Source organism: Pelophylax lessonae (assembly GCF_965119305.1).
Source record: "Pelophylax lessonae genome assembly, chromosome: 13".
In the NCBI taxonomy this organism is placed as follows: Eukaryota; Metazoa; Chordata; class Amphibia; order Anura; family Ranidae; genus Pelophylax; species Pelophylax lessonae.
In genome coordinates this window covers 192560057-192585650 of record NC_138780.1, presented here as the reverse complement: position 1 = coordinate 192585650, position 25594 = coordinate 192560057, and the positions used below count along the sequence as shown (strand labels likewise).

The 25594-nt window shown below is 46.1% G+C and overlaps 1 protein-coding gene across 1 annotated transcript in view; it reads left to right on the top strand.

Moving 5' to 3' along the window:
* TRIP11 (thyroid hormone receptor interactor 11) overlaps positions 1-24520 on the top strand; it is a 107761-nt gene extending 83241 nt beyond the window's left edge. The window contains exons 17-21 of the mRNA XM_082275452.1: positions 675-756; positions 9552-9666; positions 15406-15528; positions 17374-17515; positions 23750-24520. Coding sequence (XP_082131578.1) covers positions 675-756; positions 9552-9666; positions 15406-15528; positions 17374-17515; positions 23750-23961 — 674 coding nt within the window. The 3' untranslated portion in view covers positions 23962-24520. The remainder of the gene's footprint in view (positions 1-674; positions 757-9551; positions 9667-15405; positions 15529-17373; positions 17516-23749) is intronic.
* Positions 24521-25594: the final 1074 nt, after the last annotated feature.

Here is a 25594-nt window from a genome sequence, read left to right as displayed (position 1 = left end):
GGATCTGCTAAGCTTTTATCCACCTGTGGTGAAAGGACAGAAAATCAAATCATCTATGGCTTGCCTTGAGGGGGAGGTGCAGTTGTCACTGGAACAGTGAGGTATTCAATAAATTCTACCTCCTCCCATTCTACTACATTTGTGTTTTAGATTGTTGTTGCAAGATCATGTCCTGTCAGGAAGCAAAAGGGATATTTCTCCAGTAGTAGCAGCACACCCTGCAGTAGAACATGACGGAAGCTTTTTAACTCTCTACTCCTCTCCATAAGTTGGCCCAGCAGAGATGAGCTGAACAGGACTTACAATTTAGTGATTTCAGTACAGCAGAGGCACTGTGTTGTCAGGTCAAACAGGAAGTTAGGAGCTCACTGGATTTCTGACAGATCAGCAGGTATATTTCTGACAAATCAGCAGGTGTATTTCTGACAGATCAGCAGGTGTATTTCTGACAGACCATCAGGCTCCACCCACTACATAAAACGACCTGAGTGGACGGAGTCTAGACCAGTCACCCTGCCCAATTAGAGAGAGCCGCAGTGAGCAGTCTTTATTACAGGAAGTCTCACTGGATTACTGCACAGATATGGAAGAAATACAAAGCACTCCACTAATGTGTGTATCGATAAACAAACTTGGTACCCCCCGACTGACTTAAAGCTTTCTGTCTCTTTCAGGTGATCTGAAGCAGGAGATGCTGGATGATGCTCAGAATAAGCTCGTGAATCTGATCCACAGCACCGAGGGGAAGGTGGACAAGTAAGTGACTCTTCTACACAGAGACGTGGTCACCTTGCTCATTCATAGATCACAAAAAACAGTGCTGTGCCAATAATCAATGAGGTAGTGCAAAATTAATAAAGCAAAAAATCATAATGTAAGTGAAACACACAAAGTGCACTATAAATTGTCCATAGATCAAATAAGTAGAATCAGACTTGATCAATCGACCTCCACCTTCATTGCTCATAAAACAAATCCAGTGCTCAGTATTCCTCCATCACTGTCAAGTTCTTAGCTTGCCTTCCTGTTGGCAGCCATCTTGGACATGTGCAGACTGCTGTCTCTTATAAACCCTGTTTGCATCATCACTTGTCTGCTGCCTGGGCGTCGCTCAGTGATGATGTTGCACACCTGACTATATACCGTATTTATCGGCGTATAACACGCACCTCAATATTTGGAGAGAAATTTCAGGAAAAAAGCTTCAATTTTAGAATAGCTTTGAACTCAGAACATTTTTTTTTAATCAAATGACATCTCACCAGTGCCCATGAATGCAGCCTCATCAGCAGTCTCCAGCAATGCAGCCCCACCAGCACAGTCTCAAGCAATGCAGCCCCGCCAGCGCAGTCTCCAGCAATGCACCCCCGCCAGCGCAGTCTCCAGCAATGTAGCCTCGCAAGCGCCATTGACACTATCCGAATCAGTTTTTAAAAAGGCCGGAAAGCAGCGCCGAGAGCAGAAGGGGGTGGGCCGGGCCTAGGTAAAGGGGGGAATGAGCGCTCGTTGTCCTCGGAAGTCCCGCCTATGATAGACGTTCACACGTCTCGGCAGAGGAAGCAGAACTTCCTATGACAGCGCGTCCTTTCTTCTCCTCAGCTCGGCCCGCCTCCTTTTGCTCTCGGCGCTGCTTCCTGGCCTTTTTTTTTTTTTTTTTTTTTTTTTTTTATATCGGCGTATAACACGCACTATTGCTTTTTCCTCTATTTTTAGGAGGAAAAAGTGCATGTTATATGCTGATAAATACGGTATATAACCTGATGGCTTTCAGACCTTGCCCTTGCTTTTGTGCGCCAAGGTGCATCACTGCTAGCAGTACTCTGGTCTCTGTGGTTTCTCCATGCATGACTTGGCTTGGCTGACGACCTTCCTGGCTCTGGATTCTGCATTGGCAGATGACCCCGCACAGACGACGACCCGGCTTTGGCAGACTACCCGCTTCTGGACTCTATCTCGGCTTGGATGACTACCTGTTCCTGGACTCGATCCCGGCTTGGGTGACAACCCGCTTCCGAACTTGACCTCGGCTGTTCTTGATTTTGCTCCTCTCTCTTGCTGTGCGATTATTATTGTTGCATAAATCGCTTTATTTTACTTGCATCTTTGTGTGGTCTGGTTTCCTGGCACCCTAACAGCCACCCATGCAGTGAAGCATCTCACCTTACATTCTGGCCACTGTCTCACCAGCGGGTTAGAATGAGCAGTTCCCTTCTGAGGGGTTAATAACAGTATGGTGGAGATCTATGGCTGGATACTCATAGGCAGATGCATCAAGGGATCGCTCTCAGTCCGGATATATATCACAAGTGCATAGGGAAGTAAAAGATGCATCTAGTGCTCTCCATATTTATTCCTAAATTTAATAAAAAAAAAAAAAAAAAAGCAACTTACAGAGCACGCACTTAAGCAGTGCGGGCTGTACAGGCATTCAAACAGTCTCTCTCGTGACTGAGATGTGACATTGACTGACAGGCTTCGCCCTCTATACGCGTTACGTCAGGCGTTGACTTCCTCGGTAGTGAACCCCTACCGAGGAAGTCCATGCCTGACGTAACACTTATAGGGGCGGAGCCTGTCAGAGAGACTGTTTAAATGCCTGTACAGCCCACACTGCTTAAGTGCTTGCTCTGTAAATTGCTGATCTTTTTATAAAATTTTTTTAGAATTTCTATGGAGAGCACTAGATGTGTCTTCCCTATTCACTTGTGATATACCCGGACTGAGAGCGATCCCTTGATGGATCTGCCTGAGTATCCAGCCATAGATCTCCACCATACTGTTATTAACCCCTCAGAGGGGAACTGCTCATTCTGACCCGCTGGTGAGACAAGGGTCGGAATGTAAGGTGAGAGGCTTTATTGCATGGGTGACGGAGGAATACTGAGCACTGGATTTGTTTTATGAGCACTGAAGGTGGATGTCGATTGATCAAGTCTGATTCTACTTTTATGATCTATTGACAATTTATAGTGCACTTTGTGTTTCACTTAAATAATATATGATTTTTTGCTTTATTAATTTTGCACTATCTCCTTGATTATTGCAGAGATCTGGCGCAGCACTGTTTTTTTGTGATCTATTGTTATGTATGTGTGGTGAAAACACGTTTTTAGTGAGAGCAGCTGGAGACATTAAAAATGCACATAATATATAAATGATTTTTGTTTTGGTTGTGCTGATTACCTTTTTGTTTCATAGCCTTGGCCGTTCATGTCTGTGTGAAGGGCTCCCTTCATAGAGGATACAGATCAATCCATTCCTTGTGTCTTTTAGGGTTCGCTTACACTTGCTTCAAAATGTGGGCATTGGGCACGTTTTTTTTTTTTTAAATCTCTGAATGCCAATCAAAGCTCCTGTCACTAAATAAAATAGTTACCTTACAGTCCTGTTGACCCATTGTGTTTGCTTTGCTTCCCTACCTTGCCGCTTTCTTGGTGCTTCAAAGCATCTCCAAAGCCTCCATAGAAATCTATGACAATGCTCGCTTACAGCACCTGCAGCTTTTGAGGGGCTTTTTATTCAGTTAGCTTTGCTTCGCTTTGGAGGTATTGCAGGTATGAGCGATCGCAGAATGCACAGGGAAACAAACAAGCGAACTGGAAAGACGTCATCAGCAGTCACTTCCGACTCATGTGTATTTATTCTGTGAGTGCCTGGTGCAGACGTCACATCTGGTGTACAGTGAGGAGCAGCAGGAAAGTGAGTGGGGTCTGCACTGGAGCGGAGCATCTAGCAGACGGCACACATGGCGTGTAACATAGGAACCCTATAGCGGACGGTGAATGGGACTGGAGAGTGAGGATTGATCAGCAGAGTGGGGGGGACCAGAGCAGGCAAAACTAGCAATGTCACACATGGTGCTCACCATGGGAGCAATATAGCAGGAGGTGAGTGGGCACCAGAGAGACAGGAAGATCAGAACACTAGATGATCTGCAGAGCTGGGAGTGGGGGTTTAGAGCAGCTGGGAGTCACTACTGAGTGGGGGGATTAGTGTTGCTGCCAGTTACTACTGAGTGGGGGATTAGCATTGCTGCCAGTTACTACTGAGTGGGGGATTAGCATTGCTGCCAGTTACTACTGAGTGGGGGATTAGCATTGCTGCCAGTTACTACTGAGTGGGGGATTAGCGTTGCTGCCAGTTACTACTGAGCGGGGGATAAGCAAAGTTGGGGGTATTTCTCAGTGGGGCATCAGCAGAGCTGGGGGCACTACTGAGCAAGGGATCTGTTGAATGGGATTCTACTGAGCCAGGGTTCTTCTGGGCCTCTTTAACCAGATCTGGACTGGAAGATTTTCCCCTTAATGACCAGGCCATTTTTTGCGATTCGGCACTGCGTTACTTTAATGGACAATTGCGCGGTCGTGCGACACTGTACCAAAATAAAATTGATGTCCTATTTTTCCCACAAATAGAGCTTTCTTTTGGTGGTATTTGCTCACCTTTTCCTTTTTTTTTTTTTTTTTTTTTTTTTTTTTTTTTTTGCACTATAAACAATAAAAGACAATTCTGAGAAAAAAAAAAAAACTATTTTTCACATTCTGCAATATAACATTCCCAAAAGAAAAAAAAAATGAATATCAAATTTTTTCATCCTTTTAGGCCAATTTGTATTCTGCTACATATTTTTGGTAAAAAAAAAAAATGGCAATAAGTGTATTTTGATTGGTTTGCGCAAAAGCTATCGCGTCTACAAACTAGGGGAAAGACTTATGTAATTATTATTTATTTATTTCTTACTGGTAATGGCGGCGATCTGCGATATTTTTTATTTATTTTTTTGCAGCACTGCGACATTGCGGCGGACAGATCGGACCCCTAACTGACATTTTTGACACTTTTGGGGGGACCATTGACATTACTACAGTAATCAGTGCTAAAAATATGCACTGTTACTGTACTAATGACACTGGCAGGGAAGGGGGTTAACCTAGTGGGTGATCAGGGGGTTAAATGTGAGCCTAAGGGAGTGATTACCAATTGTGGGGGGATGGGCTTGGGAAATGATCATAGAGACGTGCAATCCTATATAGAAGAATCACAGGTGCTCTGTGATCATTTCAGAGAGAACAATGGTCAGCTGTGTTTACAACAGCAGACCATCCTCTCTTTGGGGAGCGATCGCGGGTGGCCGGAGGCAATCGAGGCTGCCGGCCCCATGCATCGGCTCGGCATCCCCGCTGCCTAGTGGCGACGGGGAGCGTGCTGCCGGCGGCACGCGTCTGCCCCCCCCAGAACCACGCGCGCAACTGACGTATCCCTACCTCGGTTTGCGCAGGAGGGGCTGCCTACTGCAGTAGATCTGCGGTCCGGAACTGGCTAAGACAAATGGAAAATCTGTGCACACCGGGCATTTGCCAAGCTTCATTAAAGCTTCACAGAAGTCTCACCAAAGCATTTAAAAAGCATGTTGATAGCGATAGACTGAGGCTTTAACGTGTGCTAATGTCTAAGCAAGTGTAAACAAGCCCTAAAAGCAAATCCGTTCCTTGGATGACGTTTATTCTATTCTATTGGGAATACATTTGGTTGTAAGAATAGTGTACTTTTATAATTTGCTGCTTAAGTCTAAATTAGACCTTTATATGAAGTGATCTGTATGTTCTGCTGCATCGGCCTGCAGCTCCCAGACTCCTGTTTGCATCTCGCTGTGTAAGAGAACTTGCAGAGCCCAGTTTAGGTTTTTGTTGCAGCCTGCAGAGACCGTGGCCCCCAATCATGCCTTCAAGGCTCTGTCATTTGTTTACTGATAACTGCTTCCTAGCTCAGAGATCAGTAGTTTCCATCTGAAGAGTCTTGGGCATTCTGTACTTATTTATATTTTCCAATGATTTATAAACTTAAAATAAACGAGCTGCATGTATTCTTTGTGATTCATCTCCCCATTAACTGCAGGCTCCGCAATCGGTTTATATTGTGTCATTGCTAGCAGGAAGGGTAACAGGTTGTGAGTCCTGACTGACAGGTATGAGGAGCTATACGAACAACAATAATCCCCACCCCCACCCTGTGATGTTGATTCTCATACATCTCCAGGGAGTGTTTTTATATTTTATATAGAAAATCCCTTTAAACCTCCTGTGTAGATCTCTCCCTGTCCTCCAGCCTCTCGTATCTTGTTTGTCATCTTCATTTCCATCCTGGGATCAGAGAGAGTTGCCAAATGTCCAACATGTTGATAGCCCGGGGCTGCCGGCGATTGATCCCACATGTGCGCTGTCGGCTTGTTGTAAACTGTCTGCAGAACCAAATCTTCCCAGTAAAGAAAAACAAGAATTATTATTTCCTGGGGATCATCTGCTACTCACTGTGTATAATGTGGAGGAGAAAGGCTTCCAGTAGATATCAGTGGGGGATCCTCTATAGCGCAGTGTATTCGGGTTAGAGAAAGATAGTTGCTCTGGGTTACTGCACATTGCAGAGTTGTGGGTGGGGGGGGGACCAGAGTTTCAAGTAAACCTCAGACATGAAATATGAACAGACCATATCCCTTTATAGTGTGTACTTGTCTCATTCCAGAGCACTAAGTGTTATTTCTGTCTGCTGCCTCCTTCCTCTGCTATCAGGATGAGTCACTTCTGACAAGTTTTTTTTACAATTAGTGCCTTAAAGTATTCATACCCCTTGATATCTTCCACATTTTGTCATGTTGCAACCAAAAACGTATTTTATTGGGATTTTATGTGCTAGAGCAGCCTTTCTCAACCATTTCAACACAGAGGAACTGTGACGGTACTCCCCATCACTGGGGGTGAAAGACAGATACTTAATAGTTTGAATTGCTTCAAGTGGGACAGTAATATTTGTCAGCAATACCTCTCAAGAAGTGTGAAGATTTGATCCCACTTTACACTGTGAGACCTATAGCCTGTTGCCATGAAGTCTGACTCCGAAATAATCATAGCAATACGTTAATGTGTATTCCATGTACTTCAATGTAGGAGACGGACAGACTCTCATTGGCAGTCTTGTCCTATTGTCTATTGAGGTGGAATGTGGATTGTGTTAAGTCTGCCTGTCCCATTGTTAAATGTTCTTGAGCCCACATTCTTCAGTCCAGAAGGCTAGATAATTAGTTCAGGTCAATTCTGTTTCCGTATACAAATTCATCTGCATATGATAATGTAATCAGGCAACCCCTGACCTGTGTGTGGTAATCTGATCAGGAAGGGGAGGTCCATGCTGTATATAAATTCTGTGTAACTGTTTAATAAAGTGTGATTCCAGTACAAGCCAAGTTGTTGGCTAGCTTTGTATGAGGGCGGCTGGGAAAATCTTGTATATATGTTCATGACTGCAAGGAAGCTATACGGAAGACCACAAACACAGTGTGGGTCGGCGGTTCTGTTACAGGAACCCTTAAAAATAAACTTCTGGTCTCGGAACTCCTGCTAAAAATTACAAATCTACAAATCATGACACATTAGTGTGACAGTCAGTGGGAAGAATGCTCTTTACTCTTGTCACATTGGGAAGAATTATCCCCTTACAGATAGCTAAAAGGAACAATGGTGTCATTGGGAACTTATGGGAGAGGCAGAAATTTCCCATTGCTCAAGGAACCTCTAGCAACCTCAGGAGGAACCCTGGCTGAGAAACCCTGCCATAGACCAGCACAAAGTGGCACATAATTGTGAAGTGGAAGAAAAATGATAAATGTTTTTTAAAATTTTTTACAAATGTGAAAAGTGTGGCTGCATTTGTATTAGAGTTTTTGTTGTTAGAGTCTGCAAAAGACTTGAGACTGGGGCGGAGGTTCACCTTCCAGCAGGACAACGACCCCAAACATACAGCCAGAGCTACAATGGAATGGTTTACATCAAAGCATATTCATGTGTTAGAATGGCCCAGTCACAGTCCAGACCTAAATCACATTGAGAATCTGTGGCAAGATTTGAAAATTGCTGTTCAGATGCTCTCCATCCAATCTGACAGAGCTTGAGATATTTTGCAAAGAATAATGAGCAAAAATGTCACTCTCTAGATCAGGAATCCTCAAACTACGGCCCTCCAGCTGTTGTGGAACTACACATCCCATGAGGCATTGTAAAACCCTTGACATTCACAGACATGACTAGGCATGATGGGGATTGTAGTTCTGAACAATTGGAGGGCCATAGTTTGAAGACCCCCTGATCTAGATGTGCAAAGCTGGTAGAGACATCCCCAAAAAGACTTGCAGCTGTAATTGCAGGGAAAGGGGTTCTACAAAGTATTGACTCAGGGGTGTGAATACAAATGCAGCCACACTTTTCACAGATTTATTTGCAAAAAAATGTTGAAAACCGTTTATCATTTTCCTTCCACTTCACAATTCTGTGCCACTTTGTGTCGGTCTATCACATAAAATCCCAATAAACTACATTTACGTTTTTGGTTGTAACATGACAAAATGTAGAAAATTTCAAGGGGTGTGAATACTTTTTCTTGGCACCGTATGTGAAAAATCTGTGCTAGGTTACAAAAATATAATGTGTATATATTAAGCAGCTAGCTTAATGCTAGGCAATGTCATGTGTGCGAATAGAACAGAGACCTCCACCACCGGGTAGTAGTAGTTACTATAAGCCTCTTAACAGAAGAGTTAGGCCAAAAGTTATAATGGCCGGAAGCACATGAAATGTGGATCACAGGTTCAACTTCTGCTAGGGGGGGAGATGATTTCCACTCGGCAAACACCGATGTTGTTAAACCATGAAATATAAGCATATGCTTCCATCGAGAAGTCCATTTAAAAATATCTTCATTAAAAAGATAATATTGGAGGTCTAACAGTGCACCAATCCAATATCAGCAGGAGTACAGCGGCAGGCTGATGGTTAGTAAGCTCCAAAAGTAGCAACAAGTAGTGCATCGGGACACTGTAGATGGCCATTCCCTACACGTTTCGTCAGCAGCAATGCCTTCAAGGGTTGATTCCCCCCTGAATAAATTGGTCACAGTGATTACATGGTACCAGGAGCACACAATCTGTGTTCTGCTCTGTGATGTATCGGGGGACATGGAAATGTGAGGACATCATATGACGTCCTCCCAAAATAAGTGTTCCCACTTGGCCATTTTATTTAGTTATTTATTTTACTATAGGCTAGGTTGGAGGTGGGTAAAGGGTCCTGTAAACCCTAAAATTGAACTTCCTATTTTCTCGCTTTCAGTCTGGTAAATATCAATTTTAAAAGAATATCCATCCAGTTAAAAAAAAAAAATCTCTTAATCCTGACAGAAATCCTGTGGGCTGATTACTTCCGGGGGGGCACTCTGCCTGCACTGAATGCTATCTGTTAAATTGTCCCCCATTATCTTAGGACTACAGAACCCCTCTCCTCTGTTATAGAAAAGAGGAAAGAGGCCGAGTCCTGTAGTCCTGTTTGTCATCCTGATGCTGTACAGTGAGTGATCATTGTCCTCCTAGGACAGGAAGTATATTGCTGGCAGGATCACCCAAAAAATGCAGCCGCCACATCCCAGAACTGTCAAGCTGCAATATATTACATTTGTTTTTGGATCTAGAAATGCTTCTACTCTATATAATTTTTTTTTTTTTTTTTCAGGCTCTTAATGCGGAATCTGTTTGTTGGGCACTTCCACACCCCAAAAAACAAGCGTAACGAGGTCCTGCGTTTAATGGGCAGCATCCTCGGACTCATGAAAAACGAGATGGATGAGGTGTGTATGGCTTCCTTGACTTGTAGTGTCCATCATTATTGTGTACACTGGATCACTATCAGAGCTGCATGCGAGTCATCCATAGCATTGTACGACTACCGCACAATGCTAGGATTAGATTGTGACTCCAGAGCTGAAAATCAGCCTTATAACTTGGTAGCAATAAAAAGTGATGCATTACAGCTGAACTCCAGGAATTCAGCTACTTTGTAAAAAGCGCAGGGATACCATGAGGTAAGTCCAATGAGATGCATGTCACCTGCTGGACTTATTTCTATTATTCACATCTGACCGGTATATGGAGATCCTGGAAAACCTTTATCGCTATAGTTCCAGGAGCGCCAATGCTGGACCTTCTGGTCCCAGCTCCTTCAGCAGCAGAGTTAATGCAGCTGCTATGCCTGCCCCTCCCCTTCTCCTGCCCAATCATAAATGAACTAATTCACAAAATGCAAAGGCTTCTTTGAATGGGCAGCAGAGGGGAGGGGCGGGCGTACCGGCTGTGTATGCTAATCTCCTCTCAGAGAACCAAGTCTCTCCTGTGGGAATGCAATAAACCTGTAAGATATAAATAATGAAGGTAACTCCAGGAGATGCCATGCACCTTGGACATTACTCATAGCATGCCCTTCACATTTTACAAAATGCCGGAATTTCTGGAATTCAGGTTTAACTATAGCTCTGCATACACTGTAATATTTTCTTTCAAATTTGATTAGTCATTACATTTATCTCTACGTTGTATTCCCAGTTATCTACTGATTATTTTTATTTCTTGTGCAGCTAGTACACATGCTGTAATCTGTCATTGTATTAGCTCCCTCTAATAAGCCTAGCAGACTGGGAGGCAGAGAGGCAGCAGTAGGAGAGCTAGTCAGGGCTCTAATGTGTTTGCTGTCTAACATTGCAGACATGCTTACAGGAGGGGAATCACGGGTACTACGTCATTTAACCTCTTAACGCTGGAGCCTCCCAGCCCTTTAAGAGGTTTATGACGCCAGGAGGCATGGCTGAAAAGCACGTGATTAGTTGTCACTGCGGTCACGTGATCCAAAAACTGATCGCAAGACGCGATCGGGAGCTTTCAGTTAGGCGCCAAGAACTGTGCTGGGAGCACATGCACTCTCAGCACAGCTGTGTGCACAGCAATTCATGCAAATATACAGGCACCATAGACCAGGTGCCGAGAGGCCGCATGTTTGCGTGAGACCGGCGCCAGGGGGTTAAAGGCTACTGCTCTTTCATTGCCCAAACTGAAGTTTGGGGGAGGAGCTGTAAACGTACTTTAGTATTGATTGTTTTGTTTTTTTTATTGGCCCTCTTGGATTTATAGGGGGAGCTCTACACATAAAGGGTTCTGGGAGCGGCAAGAAAAGTTAGGAGATGTGAGAGGTATACGACGGAGATTTTTAAAGTGTTACTAAACCCACAACAGTGAAATCAGTCTGTATATGCAGTAAAGCATGCTTGTTATACTCCCTGTGGAACCTAAGGGGTTAATCCCTTCTTTTACTGTCCCCAATCCATCTCATGATAGTACAGAGCCTTGGGGGCACTCTGCACATGCTCAGTTTGGTGTGCATTGCTAGAGTTTTGTTTTTTTTTTTCTCGTGAGGGTGCATGTGATGAGCACAGGGCCAATCAGTACTGTCCAGACAGAGGGTCAGGGGTCCTGCAGCCTCATAGGACAGTCAGAGGAGAATGAAACCGCCTCCTACAAGCTTTAACCAGACACTGACAGAAGTCACAAGGCTGCTATATACTGCTGATGAGTAAAGGTATTTAGCAATTTATTTTTACAAAAATAATTGCATTTCCACGTTCTGTGTACTGTGGAAGAGCAGATATAGTGAATGCAGGCTCCTGGGGAGACCAGATATAGTCAATGCAGGCTCCTGGGGAGACCAGATATAGTGAATGCAGGCTCCTGGGGAGACCAGATATAGTGAATGCAGGCTCCTGGGGAGACCAGATATAGTCAATGCAGGCTCCTGGGGAGACCAGATATAGTGAATGCAGAGTCCTGGGGAGACCAGATATAGTGAATGCAGAGTCCTGGGGAGACCAGATATAGTGAATGCAGACTCCTGGCGAGACCAGATATAGTGAATGTAGGCTCCTGGGAGAGACCAGATATAGTGAATGTAGGCTCCTGGGAGAGACCAGATATAGTGAATGCAGGCTCCTGGGGAGACCAGATATAGTGAATGCAGGCTCCTGGGGAGACCAGACATAGTGAATGCAGGCTCCTGGGGAGACCAGACATAGTGAGTGCAGGCTCCTGGGGAGACCAGACATAGTGAGTGCAGGCTCCTGGGGAGACCAGACATAGTGAGTGCAGGCTCCTGGGGAGACCAGATATAGTGAATGCAGGCTCCTGGGGAGACCAGATATAGTGAATGCAGGATCCTGGGGAGACCAGATATAGTGAATGCAGGATCCTGGGGAGACCAGATATAGAGAATGCAAGCTCCTGGGGAGACCAGATATAGTGGATGCAGGCTCCTGGCGAGACCAGATATAGTGAATGCAGGCTCCTGGTGAGACCAGATATAGTGAATGCAGGCTCCTGGCGAGACCAGATATAGTGAATGCAGGCTCCTGGCGAGACCAGATATAGTGAATGCAGGCTCCTGGCGAGACCAGATATAGTGAATGCAGGCTCCTGGCGAGACCAGATATAGTGAATGCAGGCTCCTGGCGAGACCAGATATAGTGAATGCAGGCTCCTGGGGAGACCAGATATAGTGAATGCAGGCTCCTGGGGAGACCAGATATAGTGAATGCAGGCTCCTGGCGAGACCAGATATAGTGAATGCAGGCTCCTGGGGAAACCAGATATAGTGAATGCAGACTCCTGGGGAAACCAGATATAGTGAATGCAGACTCCTGGCGAGACCAGATATAGTGAATGCAGACTCCTGGCGAGACCAGATATAGTGAATGCAGGCTCCTGGGGAGACGAGATATAGTGAATGCAGGATCCTGGGGAGACCAGATATAGTGAATGCAGGATCCTGGGGAGACCAGATATAGTGAATGCAGGATCCTGGGGAGACCAGATATAGAGAATGCAAGCTCCTGGGGAGACCAGATATAGTGGATGCAGGCTCCTGGCGAGACCAGATATAGTGAATGCAGGCTCCTGGCGAGACCAGATATAGTGAATGCAGGCTCCTGGCGAGACCAGATATAGTGAATGCAGGCTCCTGGGGAGATCAGATATAGTGAATGCAGGCTCCTGGGTCTAGTAACACTTTAAAGTGTAGTTCCACCCAAAAGGGGAAGCTCCACTTGCTCGCTACCTCTCTCCCCCCCCCCCCCTGCCAAATTTGACACTTTTTGTGGGGGAAGTGGGTACCTGGTTTTAATTGGTACCCGCTCCCACTTCAGGGTAAGATACCCGCATGGCGATCTATGACTGAAGGCTTCACTGCTGGTTTCCCTTACTTGCAATGCCGGCCCCTGCACCCGAAGCTGATGGATGAATCAGCTCGGGGTGCTGACATCGCGGGGTCCCAGGACAGGTAAGTGTCCTTATATTAAAAGTCAGCAGCTACAGGATTTATAGTTTTTTAATTGTGTTTTTTTTTTTTTATAAAGCTCTGCTATAAAGCTGAAATCTAGGCAAACTGCTAAATACACAAAAAGAAATCAAATATAGGAGCGGTTTTCTTTTCCAAAGGATTTTTCTGTCCATTAGGTTCTGAGATTTACACAGTTCTGCCACATAGTACAACACTGAGACCGCAGTTTTTCTGTGTTGTATTTAAGTAAAGCTTGTCCCCTCTCCAGCAGTGTTAATTTTGTCGACTAAAATATTTTCAGCGACTAAATTAACACTATATTAAATAAAACTAAAACAATTCAGATGACTAAAATACGACTAAAACTAAAATGACATTTTAGTCAAAAGACTAGGACTATAAAACTAAATTGCAAATTGACATCAAAATGAACATTCCCCTGCCGGGCATTACTAAATCAGCAACACAATTCCATCCAGAGCCGGTAATAATCGCACATTAAGCCCCGGAGGATTTGGCTGCTCAAAGACCAGGGCCTATTTTGCGATTCGGCACTGCGTGACTTTAACGGACGATTGCGCGGCCGTGCGACGCTGTACCCAAATTAAGTTGATGTCCTTTTTTTTTTCCAAACAAACAGAGCTTTCTTTTGGTGGTATTTGATCAGCTGTGCGATTTTTACTTTTTGCGCTATAAACAAAAAATGAGCGTAAATTTTAGAAAAATAGCAATGTTTTTCAAATTTTTTCATATGGAATTCCCAAAAAAATTTAAAAATCTAAATTTTTTAACATTTTTAGGCCAATTTTTCTGCTACATATTTTTGGTACAATAAAATCGCAATAAGCGTATTTTGATTGGTTTGCGCAAAAGTTATTGCGCTTACTAACTACGGGATAGATTTATGTCATTTTTATTTTTTTTAACTAGTAACGGCAGCGATCTGCGATTTTTTTCTTTTTTTTTTTTTTTTTTTTTTTGCAGGACTGCGACATTGCGGCGGACAGATCGGACCCCTAACTGACATTTTTTAAACTTTTGGAGGTACCAGTGACATTACTGCAGTAATCAGTGCTATACATATGCACTGTTACTGTAAAAATTACACTGACAGGGAAGGGGTTAATTTTATTAGTGATCAAGGGGTTAAGTCTGTCCCTAGGGGCGTGATTCTAACTGTCAAGGGGTGTGGCTTGTGATGTAACCACAGAGACATGCGATCCTACATAGCAGGACCGTATGATCTCTGCAGTTACACCAGGGAGAATGACAGGCGGCTTTGTTTACATCAGCCGCCTGCCTTTCTCCCTCTCCAGCGGGAGATCGCGAGTGGCCGGCAGACATCGGAGCCGCTGGTCACTCGCGAGGGGATGGCCGTGAACGAGCGGAGGCGCTCGCCCCCTGCAGGCTCCTGGGCGGACGACGTAGTACTACATCGCTTTGCCCAGGAGGGGCTGACTGCCGCAGTAAATATACTGTGGGCGGTCGGCAAGTGGTTAAAAGTTTAACATGTATTGCACCCCCGCATAAACATAAGTTTGGGGCGTCTACCGAGCTGCTGAAAGAGAAAAAATTAAGAAAAAGGCTTTTCTAATATTTTTTCCTAATATTTAATGCTGGTAATATATTCAGGTAATATGCGCGATGACATTACAGCCAATACAGTTTACAATTTTTTATTTTTACAAACCCATTCGATTTGTAGTCGACTAAAATGTACTGGAGATTTTAGTCGACTAAAATAGGACTAAAACAATTCAGATGACTAAAATACGACTAAAACTAAAATGGCATTTTAGTCAAGACTATAACTAAAACGAAATTTGCTGCCAAAATGAACACTGCTGGACAGTGAAGATGAAGTGGCAGACTGAAGCTTATATATCACTCTGCTCTCTACCCCTGTCTGCATGTACTTTGTCAGCACATGAACAATGCAGCACAGCTGGCTGCACCTCCCTCTCCCAGTCTGAGCTCCACTATCAAAGGACTGCAAGAGACAGATGTTAGATTGAATTCAGGGATTGGTACTGCTTGCAGAAGTCATCTACTTGACCCACCTCTGTGTAACATGGACCAAGAAGAGTCCTTAGTGCGGTGTGACTGATAGGTTTGGGGCAGATTGCGGGGTGACCCTGTTCTGGTCAGGGAGGCCCCAGAATGTGTACGTGGTCTTTGCTGAGATCTTCCTGTGGTGGTTTCTTTATTGCAGCTGCTTTTGGAAGAAAACCGCGGTGTAACAAGATGGATGACTGGTTGGCTCGGAGGATCTGCCAACTCCAAGAGTGTCCCCAACACCCCGCTAAGACCGAGCCATGCATCCATTCTGAACAGTGTAAGTTTGCTGTATATAATGTGTAACTGTTCATTGTGTTCCCTAAAGCTGCATTCACACCTGAGATTTGAGTCTTTGAGAGTTTTTTCCGGCATTTTTTGAGCGTTTTTATGGCACGTTTTTGTGCTTTGGCTTTTTTTTTTTTTTTTTTTTTTTTTTTTTAGCCAATAAACTATCATCTGTTGCATCATTTGTTGCTAGTTTTTTTTTAGCTTTTCCATCTGCTTTTATTTCTTTTTTTCTTATTCATTTTTTTTTTTTATTTTTTTTTTTTTGTTAGGGGTTGGGTTTTTTTATTTTTGTTAGGTTTTAGGGTACTACCACCACTACCATCACTACCACTACCACCACCACCACTACCACCACCACTACTATTACTACTATTATTATTATTACTATTATTATTATTATTATTACTATTACTACTATTATTATTACTATTACTCCTAACGTTAACCCTTAAACATTATGATAATAAAATAAATAACTAAACACCCTAACACAAAATAAATCCATATTCTTAATAACAATTTAATATTTTTTATATATTTTTATTACTAATGTATTACATATATGAATAAATGTAAAATAAATGCACAAATAACTAAATAAATTACATTAATAATGTAATAAACTGCGAGCTACTATGGATAGCAAAAAAAGTGATGCCGCTTGCACTCCCCTTATGGTAAGTGTACATGAAAAAATTTATTATATACAGTGCCGCCACATGGGTGCCCACCAGGGCCGCCACATGGGTGCCCACCAGGGCCGCCACATGGGTGCCCACCAGGGCCGCCACATGGGTGCCCACCAGGGCCGCCACATGGGTGCCCACCAGGGCCGCCACATCTGTGCCCACCAGTGCCGCCTCATCAGCACACATTAGTGAAGGAGAAAAATTACCGGTTTGATAAAATTTATAGTAATCTATAAAAAATGTTTGGTTTTTTTCTTCATATTTTTCAGTCTTTTTTCGTTTGTTTAGCAAAAGATAAAAACCCCAGTGGTGATTAACCACTTTAGGACCATTCCCTGTGCTTCTACTGCTGCACAGTAGCTCCCCTGTGTCCAGCGACGTAGACCTACGTCACTGGACTCCTGCCTGTCTCGGCGGCGGGCCGGAGGAGGAGAGGCGGCGATCTCTTCCGCGATCGTTGGGGAAAGAGTGAGAAAATCCGCCTGCTTGTGTAAACAAAGCAGTCGGATCTTCTCTGTGACAGACAGGGACAGATCACAGGATTCAGCATAGCTGAACCTGCAATCTGTGTCTGTGTCACAGAACCCCCCTCCCCCCACACACGTTAGTAAGCATGAGGCATACATTTAACCCATTGATCACCAACAGTGTTAACCCCTCCCCTGCCAGTGTCATTATTACCCTGTCGTTCACTTTAATTGGTGGTTCATAATAAGGTGGTATCGCAAAAAATAAAAAGTGCAGAGGTGATCAAATACCACCAAAAGAAAGCTCTGTTTGTGGGGAAAAAAGGACGTACATTTAGTTTGGGTACAGCATTGCATTACCGCGCAATTGTCAGTTAAAGTCGCGCAGTGCCAAGTTGAAAAAAGTGGCCTGGTCATTGAGCTGCCAAATCTTCCGGGGCTAAAGTGGTTAAACACCACCAAAAGAAAGCTCTATTTGTGAAAAGAATAAATGATAAAAATGTCATATGGGTACAGTGTTGCATGACCGTGCAATTGTCATTCTTTGTGCGACAGCGCTGAAAGCTGAAGATTGGGCAGGAAGGGGGTGAAAGTGCCTGGTAGGCAACTTGTTAAAAAAAAATGTATTCAAATCTTCTAAATTAGATTTTAAAAAAATGTATGTTTCCCCCACTTCAGTCTTTTTCAGAGCTGTTTGTCAAGTTCCTTGAGACAGAATCCCTGCCGAAACCTGCTCCACTCAGGATGACGATGCATGACGTGGCACCCCTGGGCACTTCCAGCGGGACTCAAAGCTCCAGCGGGTCTGCAGCGCCGCCAGGTAGGTGGATATATATTGAGAAGGCACCTGGATAAAAATCAGATTTCCGCTAGGCTGAAAAACGCGGTCACTACACAGCAGGAAACTGAGGCTGCATATGTAATATGCAGATACGGGTGTAGATAGGGATTTATATTAAGGCTATATACAGAAAAAAATTTAACTACTACATCTGTGTCAAAACTTTTTGTTGTATCTATAAGTAATTTAGAGAGACTAGATTCCATTCAAGGTAGATGTAAACCCAAACTGCATGATCATTTTTTCTAACGGATGTAGCCGTGTCTACATCCGTTAGAAAACGGGTCCCTTCTTCCAGAGGTGTTTCATCAGTTGTGTCTCCAGTGGGGCATCCCTGAGGCGGAGGTTTTTCATCAGTTGTTTCCAGTGGGGCATCCCTGAGGTGGAACTGTTGACGTCCCGGCTCAAAAGAAAGGTGCAGAGGTGTGTGGCTCGGTCAAGGAATTCTCTGGCGGACACTACGGGTGCGCTGGTGGCCCCATGGGGTCAGTATCGTCTGATTTACGCCTTCCCTCCTCTCAAGCTTCTGCCAAGACATCTACGCAGGATCAAGGCAGAAGGGATTCCGGTCATCTTAGTGGCCCCGGACTGGCTTGGTACGCCGCTCTGGTGCAGCTGGTCGCCGATGTTCCTTGGAAGCTTCCTCTCAGGGAGGATCTGCTATCCCAAGGACCGATCTTCCATCCTGCTTTACAGTCGCTGGCTTTGACGGCTTGGCTGTTGAACGCCAGGTTCTCATGGATAGAGGTTCGTCTGAGTCGGTTATTCCAACGCTGTTAAAAGCTAGAAAAACGACTTCTAGGAAGATCTACCATCATACGTGGAAGACGTACATTGTGTGGTGTGAGTCTCTTGTGGTTCAGGCATCTGGCAGGATCACCAGGTATTTGCTGGTAAATCAGTGTAGTGAACTTTTTACAAGCCATTAATGGTTATTTAACCACTTAAAGTGGTAGTACTCTCCGCTTTTTAACTTTTAGCTACAGGTAAGCCTTATTATAGGTAAAACTAATATGGTTTAGGAGATATTAGCCCTGCATGCAGCCTCTTAAACCAGCAACGCATGCGCTCTGAAGGTTGCTCCTTCCTGAAAAGTGAACTCCCAAGCACATGCGCGGGAGTGACATCGTCCCAGCTCTGGCCACTCACAGCGCCGGAGCCATCAAACCCGGAAGAGATGCCGAGGGAACATGACGGCTCTCTCAGCGATGTTCGGGCGACCGTGTTGGGGCTTCGTTCTAAGGCAAGTATTTAAATACATACTAGCTCATTATGCTATATTGTCCTAGGGGACACTACCGCTTTAAGGACCAGGCCTATTTCTGAAACCTGTTGTTTACAAGTTAAAATCAACATTTCTCTTTCGTTTATTGACGGACACGGCTCCAGATGTTTTTGACCCTTGGGTTTATGCTGCCCCCTACAGGAGTAGGACATTAGATGGAAAAAAGTCTGACTACGCCTATGGGGCAGTCCCAGGGGGGGTATACAGTACTCCCACTCCCTGCTATAGGTCTTCAGTTTTGTAACAAGCAGTGTCAGAAGAACATAAAACCCAACTCAATAGAGGGGTGGGTGCTGTGTCCATCAATGAACGTCAGAGAAAAGGATTTTACAGTAAGACAAAAATACATTTTTCTCTTTCGTTCACTGACGGATACAGCTCCTTATCTTCTTGGCCCTTGGGTTTTTTCTGCCGAGTGTCCTACTCCTGTAGGAATTTTGCCTAATATTTTTTCTTTTCTTTGCTGCGATCTCTTGGAGCCTCTTTGTAGCCACTTCCTTTCTACATGCACTCCAGCAGTGTCTTTGTGGCATTTCTCAGGGTGGGTTGCCTGAGAGTGACAACAGTTTACCATGTCTGCGTAATGTGTTCAAATGGCGGAAATCCTGTGAGCTGGTGACCACACAGGGAGACGGGGACATAGGATTGTCGCCCTGTAACAGGGACCTTCATGGCAGGATCCCCAGGGATTACAATAAGGAAAGCTGCACATTTTAAAATGTAATTTCCTAAATCCTGGTAAAGCTTGTAGGAGATTCTAGGAGTGATTGGGATTCCATTTCCCCTAAAGGGGGTAGCAGTCATAAGACCTTTTTGTATGTATGCGGTACAGACATAATGTAACACTAATCAGTCTATCTATCATCTGAATGGGACCCAATTTATCTGTGAGCAGCATTACTGTCAGGTCTGGATTGATTTATAGATAATCTCTCCGGCAAGTAACCCTCATCGTCCGTCCGATGGAGAACAGGCCCCAGTAATTGCTTCCAGAGTGTAAAAGACACAAGAGATCTTCATTCCCCTATATGACAAGGAAAGCCCAATCTCTGCAGAGCATCTCGTACGTCTTTTTTGTTTTGATAATAAATTAGACATTCCACCCAAACAGGATATTTCAGATATAAATGCAGTATAGAGGGCTGCATCCACCTGCTGGCTGTCCAACTCCAGTTATTACCTCCTATTGCTTGGCCTTTTATATTCTCTCTTTTCTCTCTCTTTCAAATAAGCTTTATTGGCAGGACCAAATACATTTTAGCGTTGCCAAAGCAGTTTTTCTCTTTCTCTCTCGCTCGCTCGCTCTCACGGTCTGTCTCTCTCTCTCGCTCGCTCTCACGGTCTGTCTCTCTCTCTCGCTCGCTCTCACGGTCTGTCTCTCTCGCTCGCTCTCACGGTCTGTCTCTCTTGCTCGCTCTCACGGTCTGTCTCTCTTGCTCGCTCTCACGGTCTGTCTCTCTTGCTCGCTCTCACGGTCTGTCTCTCTCTCTCTCGCTCGCTCACGGTCTGTCTCTCTCTCTCTCGCTCGCTCTCACGGTCTGTCTCTCTCTCTCGGTCTGTCTCTCTCTCTCGCTCGCTCTCACGGTCTGTCTCTCTCGCTCGCTCTCACGGTCTGTCTCTCTTGCTCGCTCTCACGGTCTGTCTCTCTTGCTCGCTCTCACGGTCTGTCTCTCTCTCGCTCGCTCACGGTCTGTCTCTCTCTCTCTCGCTCGCTCTCACGGTCTGTCTCTCTCTCTCGGTCTGTCTCTCTCTCTCGCTCGCTCTCACGGTCTGTCTCTCTCTCTCGCTCGCTCTCACGGTCTGTCTCTCTCTCTCGCTCGCTCTCACGGTCTGTCTCTCTCTCTCGCTCGCTCTCACGGTCTGTCTCTCTCTCTCGCTCGCTCTCACGGTCTGTCTCTCTCTCTCGCTCGCTCTCACGGTCTGTCTCTCTCTCTCGCTCGCTCTCACGGTCTGTCTCTCTCTCTCTCGCTCGCTCTCACGGTCTGTCTCTCTCTCTCGCTCGCTCTCACGGTCTGGCCCTCTTGCTCGCTCTCACGGTCTGGCTCTCTCGCTCGCTCTCACTGTCTGGCTCTCTCTCTCGCTCGCTCTCACGGTCTGGCTCTCTCGCTCGCTCTCACGGTCTGGCTCTCTCGCTCGCTCTCACGGTCTGGCTCTCTCGCTCGCTCTCACGGTCTGGCTCTCTCGCTCGCTCTCACTGTCTGGCTCTCTCTCTCTCTCGCTCGCTCTCACTGTCTGGCTCTCTCTCTCGCTCGCTCTCACTGTCTGGCTCTCTCTCTCGCTCGCTCGCTCTCACTGTCTGGCTCGCTCTCACTGTCTGGCTCGCTCTCACTGTCTGGCTCTCTCTCACTGTCTGGCTCGCTCTCACTGTCTCGCTCGCTCTCACTGTGTCTCGCTCGCTCTCACTGTGTCTCGCTCTCTCACTGTGTCTCTCTCTCTCTCTCACTGTGTCTCTCTCTCTCTCTGTGTCTCTCGCTCTCACTGTGTCTCTCGCTCTCACTGTGTCTCTCGCTCTCACTGTGTCTCTCGCTCTCACTGTGTCTCTCGCTCTCACTGTGTCTCTCGCTCTCACTGTGTCTCTCGCTCTCACTGTGTCTCTCGCTCTCACTGTGTCTCTCGCTCTCACTGTGTCTCTCGCTCTCACTGTGTCTCTCGCTCTCACTGTATCTGTGTCTCTCGCTCTCACTGTGTCTCTCTCTCTCTCTGTGTCTCTCGCTCTCACTGTGTCTCTCGCTCTCACTGTGTCTCTCGCTCTCACTGTGTCTCTCGCTCTCACTGTGTCTCTCGCTCTCACTGTATCTGTGTCTCTCTCTCTCTCGCGTGCTCTCTCTGTGTCTCTCGCGCGCTCTCTGTGTCTCTCTCTGTCTCTCGCGCGCGCTCTCTCTGTGTCTCTCTCTGTCTCTCGCACGCTCTCTCTCTGTGTCTCTCTCTGTCTCTCGCACGCTCTCTCTCGTGCTTGCTCACTGTGTGTGTGTCTCTCTGTCTCTCGCGCTCCCTCTAGCCGTTTGCTATTCCAGTTTCCATCCCTATATTATCCCCATGGGTTTCTTATGTGTTGCTGCTCTGAATAGCGTTTCAGAACCTCTTGATGACCTCCTGAAGAGCCGTCTGACCCTCTCTGCTCAGCCCTGGGGACCGGCTGGGTTGTCTGCTGTGTAATCTGAACCTGAGAACACCTGCTTATTATCAGCAGTCTGAAAAGACATTCAAAAGTCTAACTTAAAGGAAACCTGTCCTAAGAGAAATATGAGGTCTGCCATTGCTACTTCCCATTGTGCAGCCTGTCATGCTGATCCAGTGGTGTCATGATTTTTAAGTTCCTTTTTTCAAAGCCATTCAAAAATGTTATGTCTACCTTCTCATTGGCTGCTTGCTGTCAGGGCCCACTGGTGTGAAAAACACATATTTAAAGGGACATCACTGCAGTTTGATCCCATTGGAGCTCTTTGGGTCCAGGCTGAATGGGATTAACTAAGCTTAGGTATGCCATGCTAGCAGCTAATTCATTGACAGGAAACCATGAGAACTTTATTCTGCCTTTGAAGACGGACTCGTCTTCGTCTTTGTCGGCATCGTCCTCATTTTCGTCGTCCTCTTCTTTGTTGTTGTCCTCTTCTTCTTCGTTGTCTTCCTCGTCTTTTTCGTCCTCCTCCTCCTCGTCATCTTCGTCATCCTTGTCCTCTTTGTCGTTGATCTCGTCCTCTTTGTCGTTGATCTCGTCATCCTCGTCGTCTTCGTCGTCCTTTTTTTGTCGTCCTCGTTGTCATCTTTATCGTCCTCGTCGTCATCTTTATCGTCCTCGTCGTTTTCCTCACCGCCCTCCTTTTTTTTTAACATTGTCTGTGTCTATATTTTTGTTCACATATAGTCTGCCTGCTGCTGAAATGTTTGTTACTGTTGTCTACAGGGCAGTCTGATCCAACATTGTACACCTAGGTGGAGCTATTAAAAAACAGTGCTATAAACTTATCTGTATCTTACATCCATGTGGAAGAGACTTTTAAATTTACTGCCAGAGTAGTGGTGCAGTGTATTCCAGGGATGGGGGATGGCGCAGTGCATTGCTGCTGGTGGGGGGATGGTGCAATGTATTCCAGGGATGGGGGATGGCGCAAGTGTACTGCTGCCGGGGGGGGGGGGTGTCGCAGTGCACTGCTGCCGGTGCGGGGGTGGCGCAGTGCATTGGTGCGGGGGTGGCGCAGTGCATTGGAGCCGGGGTGGCGCAGTGCATTGCTGCCGGTGCGGGGGTGGCGCAGTGCATTGCTGCCTGTGCTGGGGTGGCGCAGTGCATTGCTGCCTGTGCTGGGGTGGCGCAGTGCATTGCTGCCTGTGCGGGGGTGGCGCAGTGCATTGCTGCCGGTGCGGGGGTGGCACAGTATCTCTGCTACTTGGAGTTAAGGAGGGTGGATTGCACAGTGAATGCTAGATACGATATAAATTATAGACACAAATTATTGCAGCTTTGTAATCCCTAATACATCAATAAACGTATTTTGTAAGTATGTGCATGTGACCTGGTATCAGCCTCTTGCACTCGATGTACAGCAGATCTGGAATGTGAGAGGAAGAAGGAGTACAAGAAGCCAATCAGTTCATGTGCTGTGACAAAAACCATGCTGATAGGAGGAGAGAGTGACAGCCATGTACTCATCACTGTGCTGCTTCTCCTTTGACTGTCCGGTCACAGGTTGGGGGTTGGTCCGGGATGACCTGGGCTCAGAGGAAGTTGGGTGAACGATGCTGGCCATCAGACTGAGGACATCTAGCTGCAAGGGAAATCTCTGAATTAAATGTTTTAATATTGAAGCAAGAGCTGTTTTTATCTTTTAGTGTGCTGTTAATTTTTATCTTATTTCTTGCTGGCATTCTGCTTTAACTTCTGCATTTCATGAGAGCACACATATTTATTTTTATTTGTATATATTTTTAAGGTTCTGGATCAAGTCGAAGGCAAGACTCGAACCCCTTCTTGGCTCCTCGTTCAGCAGCCATCCCCCTCCTCTCTCCAGCATCCCTGGGAGGGGGCACCTCGGGACATCTTCTCATGAAACCAATCTCGGACGCTCTGCCCACCTTCACCCCCCTGCCTGTTTCCTCGGATGCCAGCGCTGGAGCGGTACTGAAAGACCTCTTGAAGCAATAACTCGGTGTAGACTCACCGCAGGGCATTGTAGCACTTTATAACGAAGATACACTATTGTACATACCAGCCAAAGAGGCCTTTTGTATAAGCCTAACTTTATTTAAACAGAACAGTCCCCCCCAACTTCCGACACAGAGCTCCAATCTGAAGCATCCGGATATTTAAACTTGACATTAATACTGAACTTGAATAATGAGCCTATTTTCTGATTGGATGTGAACTTTGATCTGGGAGGTAACCTTGAACACTTCCCTGCTTTTACATATTGTACAGGCAGTTTCTTATCTTTATTGTATGTAAAAATTGACACACGAACTGTTTTCCTGCTCCAGAGGACGCAAGGTGGTGGTAGCTGAACATTGTCCGTTTTCTATGTTCTTGGGGTGATTCCCCTTCTGCCAAATCTCTGCACCGATCAGTGTTCTCATCCTGAGCAAAGGGATCGGTGAGCTGCACTGTGACCTCTGCTGCAAGGTTGCAATGCTCTGCAGAATATGGACTCTCCCTGGGGGAGCATGGAATGGCATCTGGAAAGCAGGATACAATGTAAAGAATTGCTGCTTTTTTGGGGCTGCTAATAAAATCAAGACCCCCCCCCCAAAAAAAAAGGTTTCAGCTTGTCACTTCCTTCTTCTGACTGACAGTGCACAGTGACTCCGCAGTCGTCATCATGGTAGCTTTATAAGCTCCTCCCCTGGCGTCATGCCCTGCTCCCCTTCCTGAGCAAATGCACAACAGCTGGAGTGCCATCATCCCACCTGGTGACTGTGGCTTGGGCCCCAGGCAGATTTGAATCCCTGAGTAAAATCAGTTGTTGCTGCAATGGGGCTCCCCCTGCTGACTCAATTGAGCCTGGTACAGGAGTATTGCCTGTATACCCCCTCCACTAGCAATCCTGCCACTGTCCAGCTACCTGGTGGCTGTGGAAAGGGGTGCTGGCTTGGGGCCCCACTCCAGGCAGAGAGGAGTCACTGAACTGTGCTGTTGCTGCAATGGGGCTCCCCCTGCTGACCCAATTGAGCCTAGTACAGGAGTACTGCCTGTATCCCCCCCCCCCCTCCACTAGCAATCGTGCCACTGTCCAGCTACCTGGTGGCTGTGGAATGGGGAGCTGGTTTGGGCCTCACCCCAGGCAGAGAGGAGTCCCTGAACTGTGCTGTCGCTGAAATGGGGCTCCCCCTGCTGACCCAATTGAGCCTGGTACAGGAGTACTGCCTGTATCCCCCCTCCTCCCCCAGCGATCCTGCCACTGTTCAGTTATCTGGTGGCTGTGGAATGGGGGACTGGCTTGGGCTTCACCCCAGGCAGAGAGGAGTCCCTGAACTGTGCTGTCGCTGAAATGGGGCTCCCCCTGCTGACCCAATTGAGCCTGGTACAGGAGTACTGCCTGTATCCCCCCTCCTCCCTTAGCGATCCTGCCACTGTTCAGTTATCTGGTGGCTGTGGAATGGGGGACTGGCTTGGGCTTCACCCCGGGCAGAGAGGAGTCCCTGGACTGTTGCTGCAATGGGGCTCCCCCTGCTGACTCAATTGAACTTAATACAGGAGTACTGCCTATACCCCCTCCCCCAGCGATCCTGCCACTGTTCAGTTACCTGGTGGCTGTGGAATGGGGAGCTGGTTTGGGCCCCAC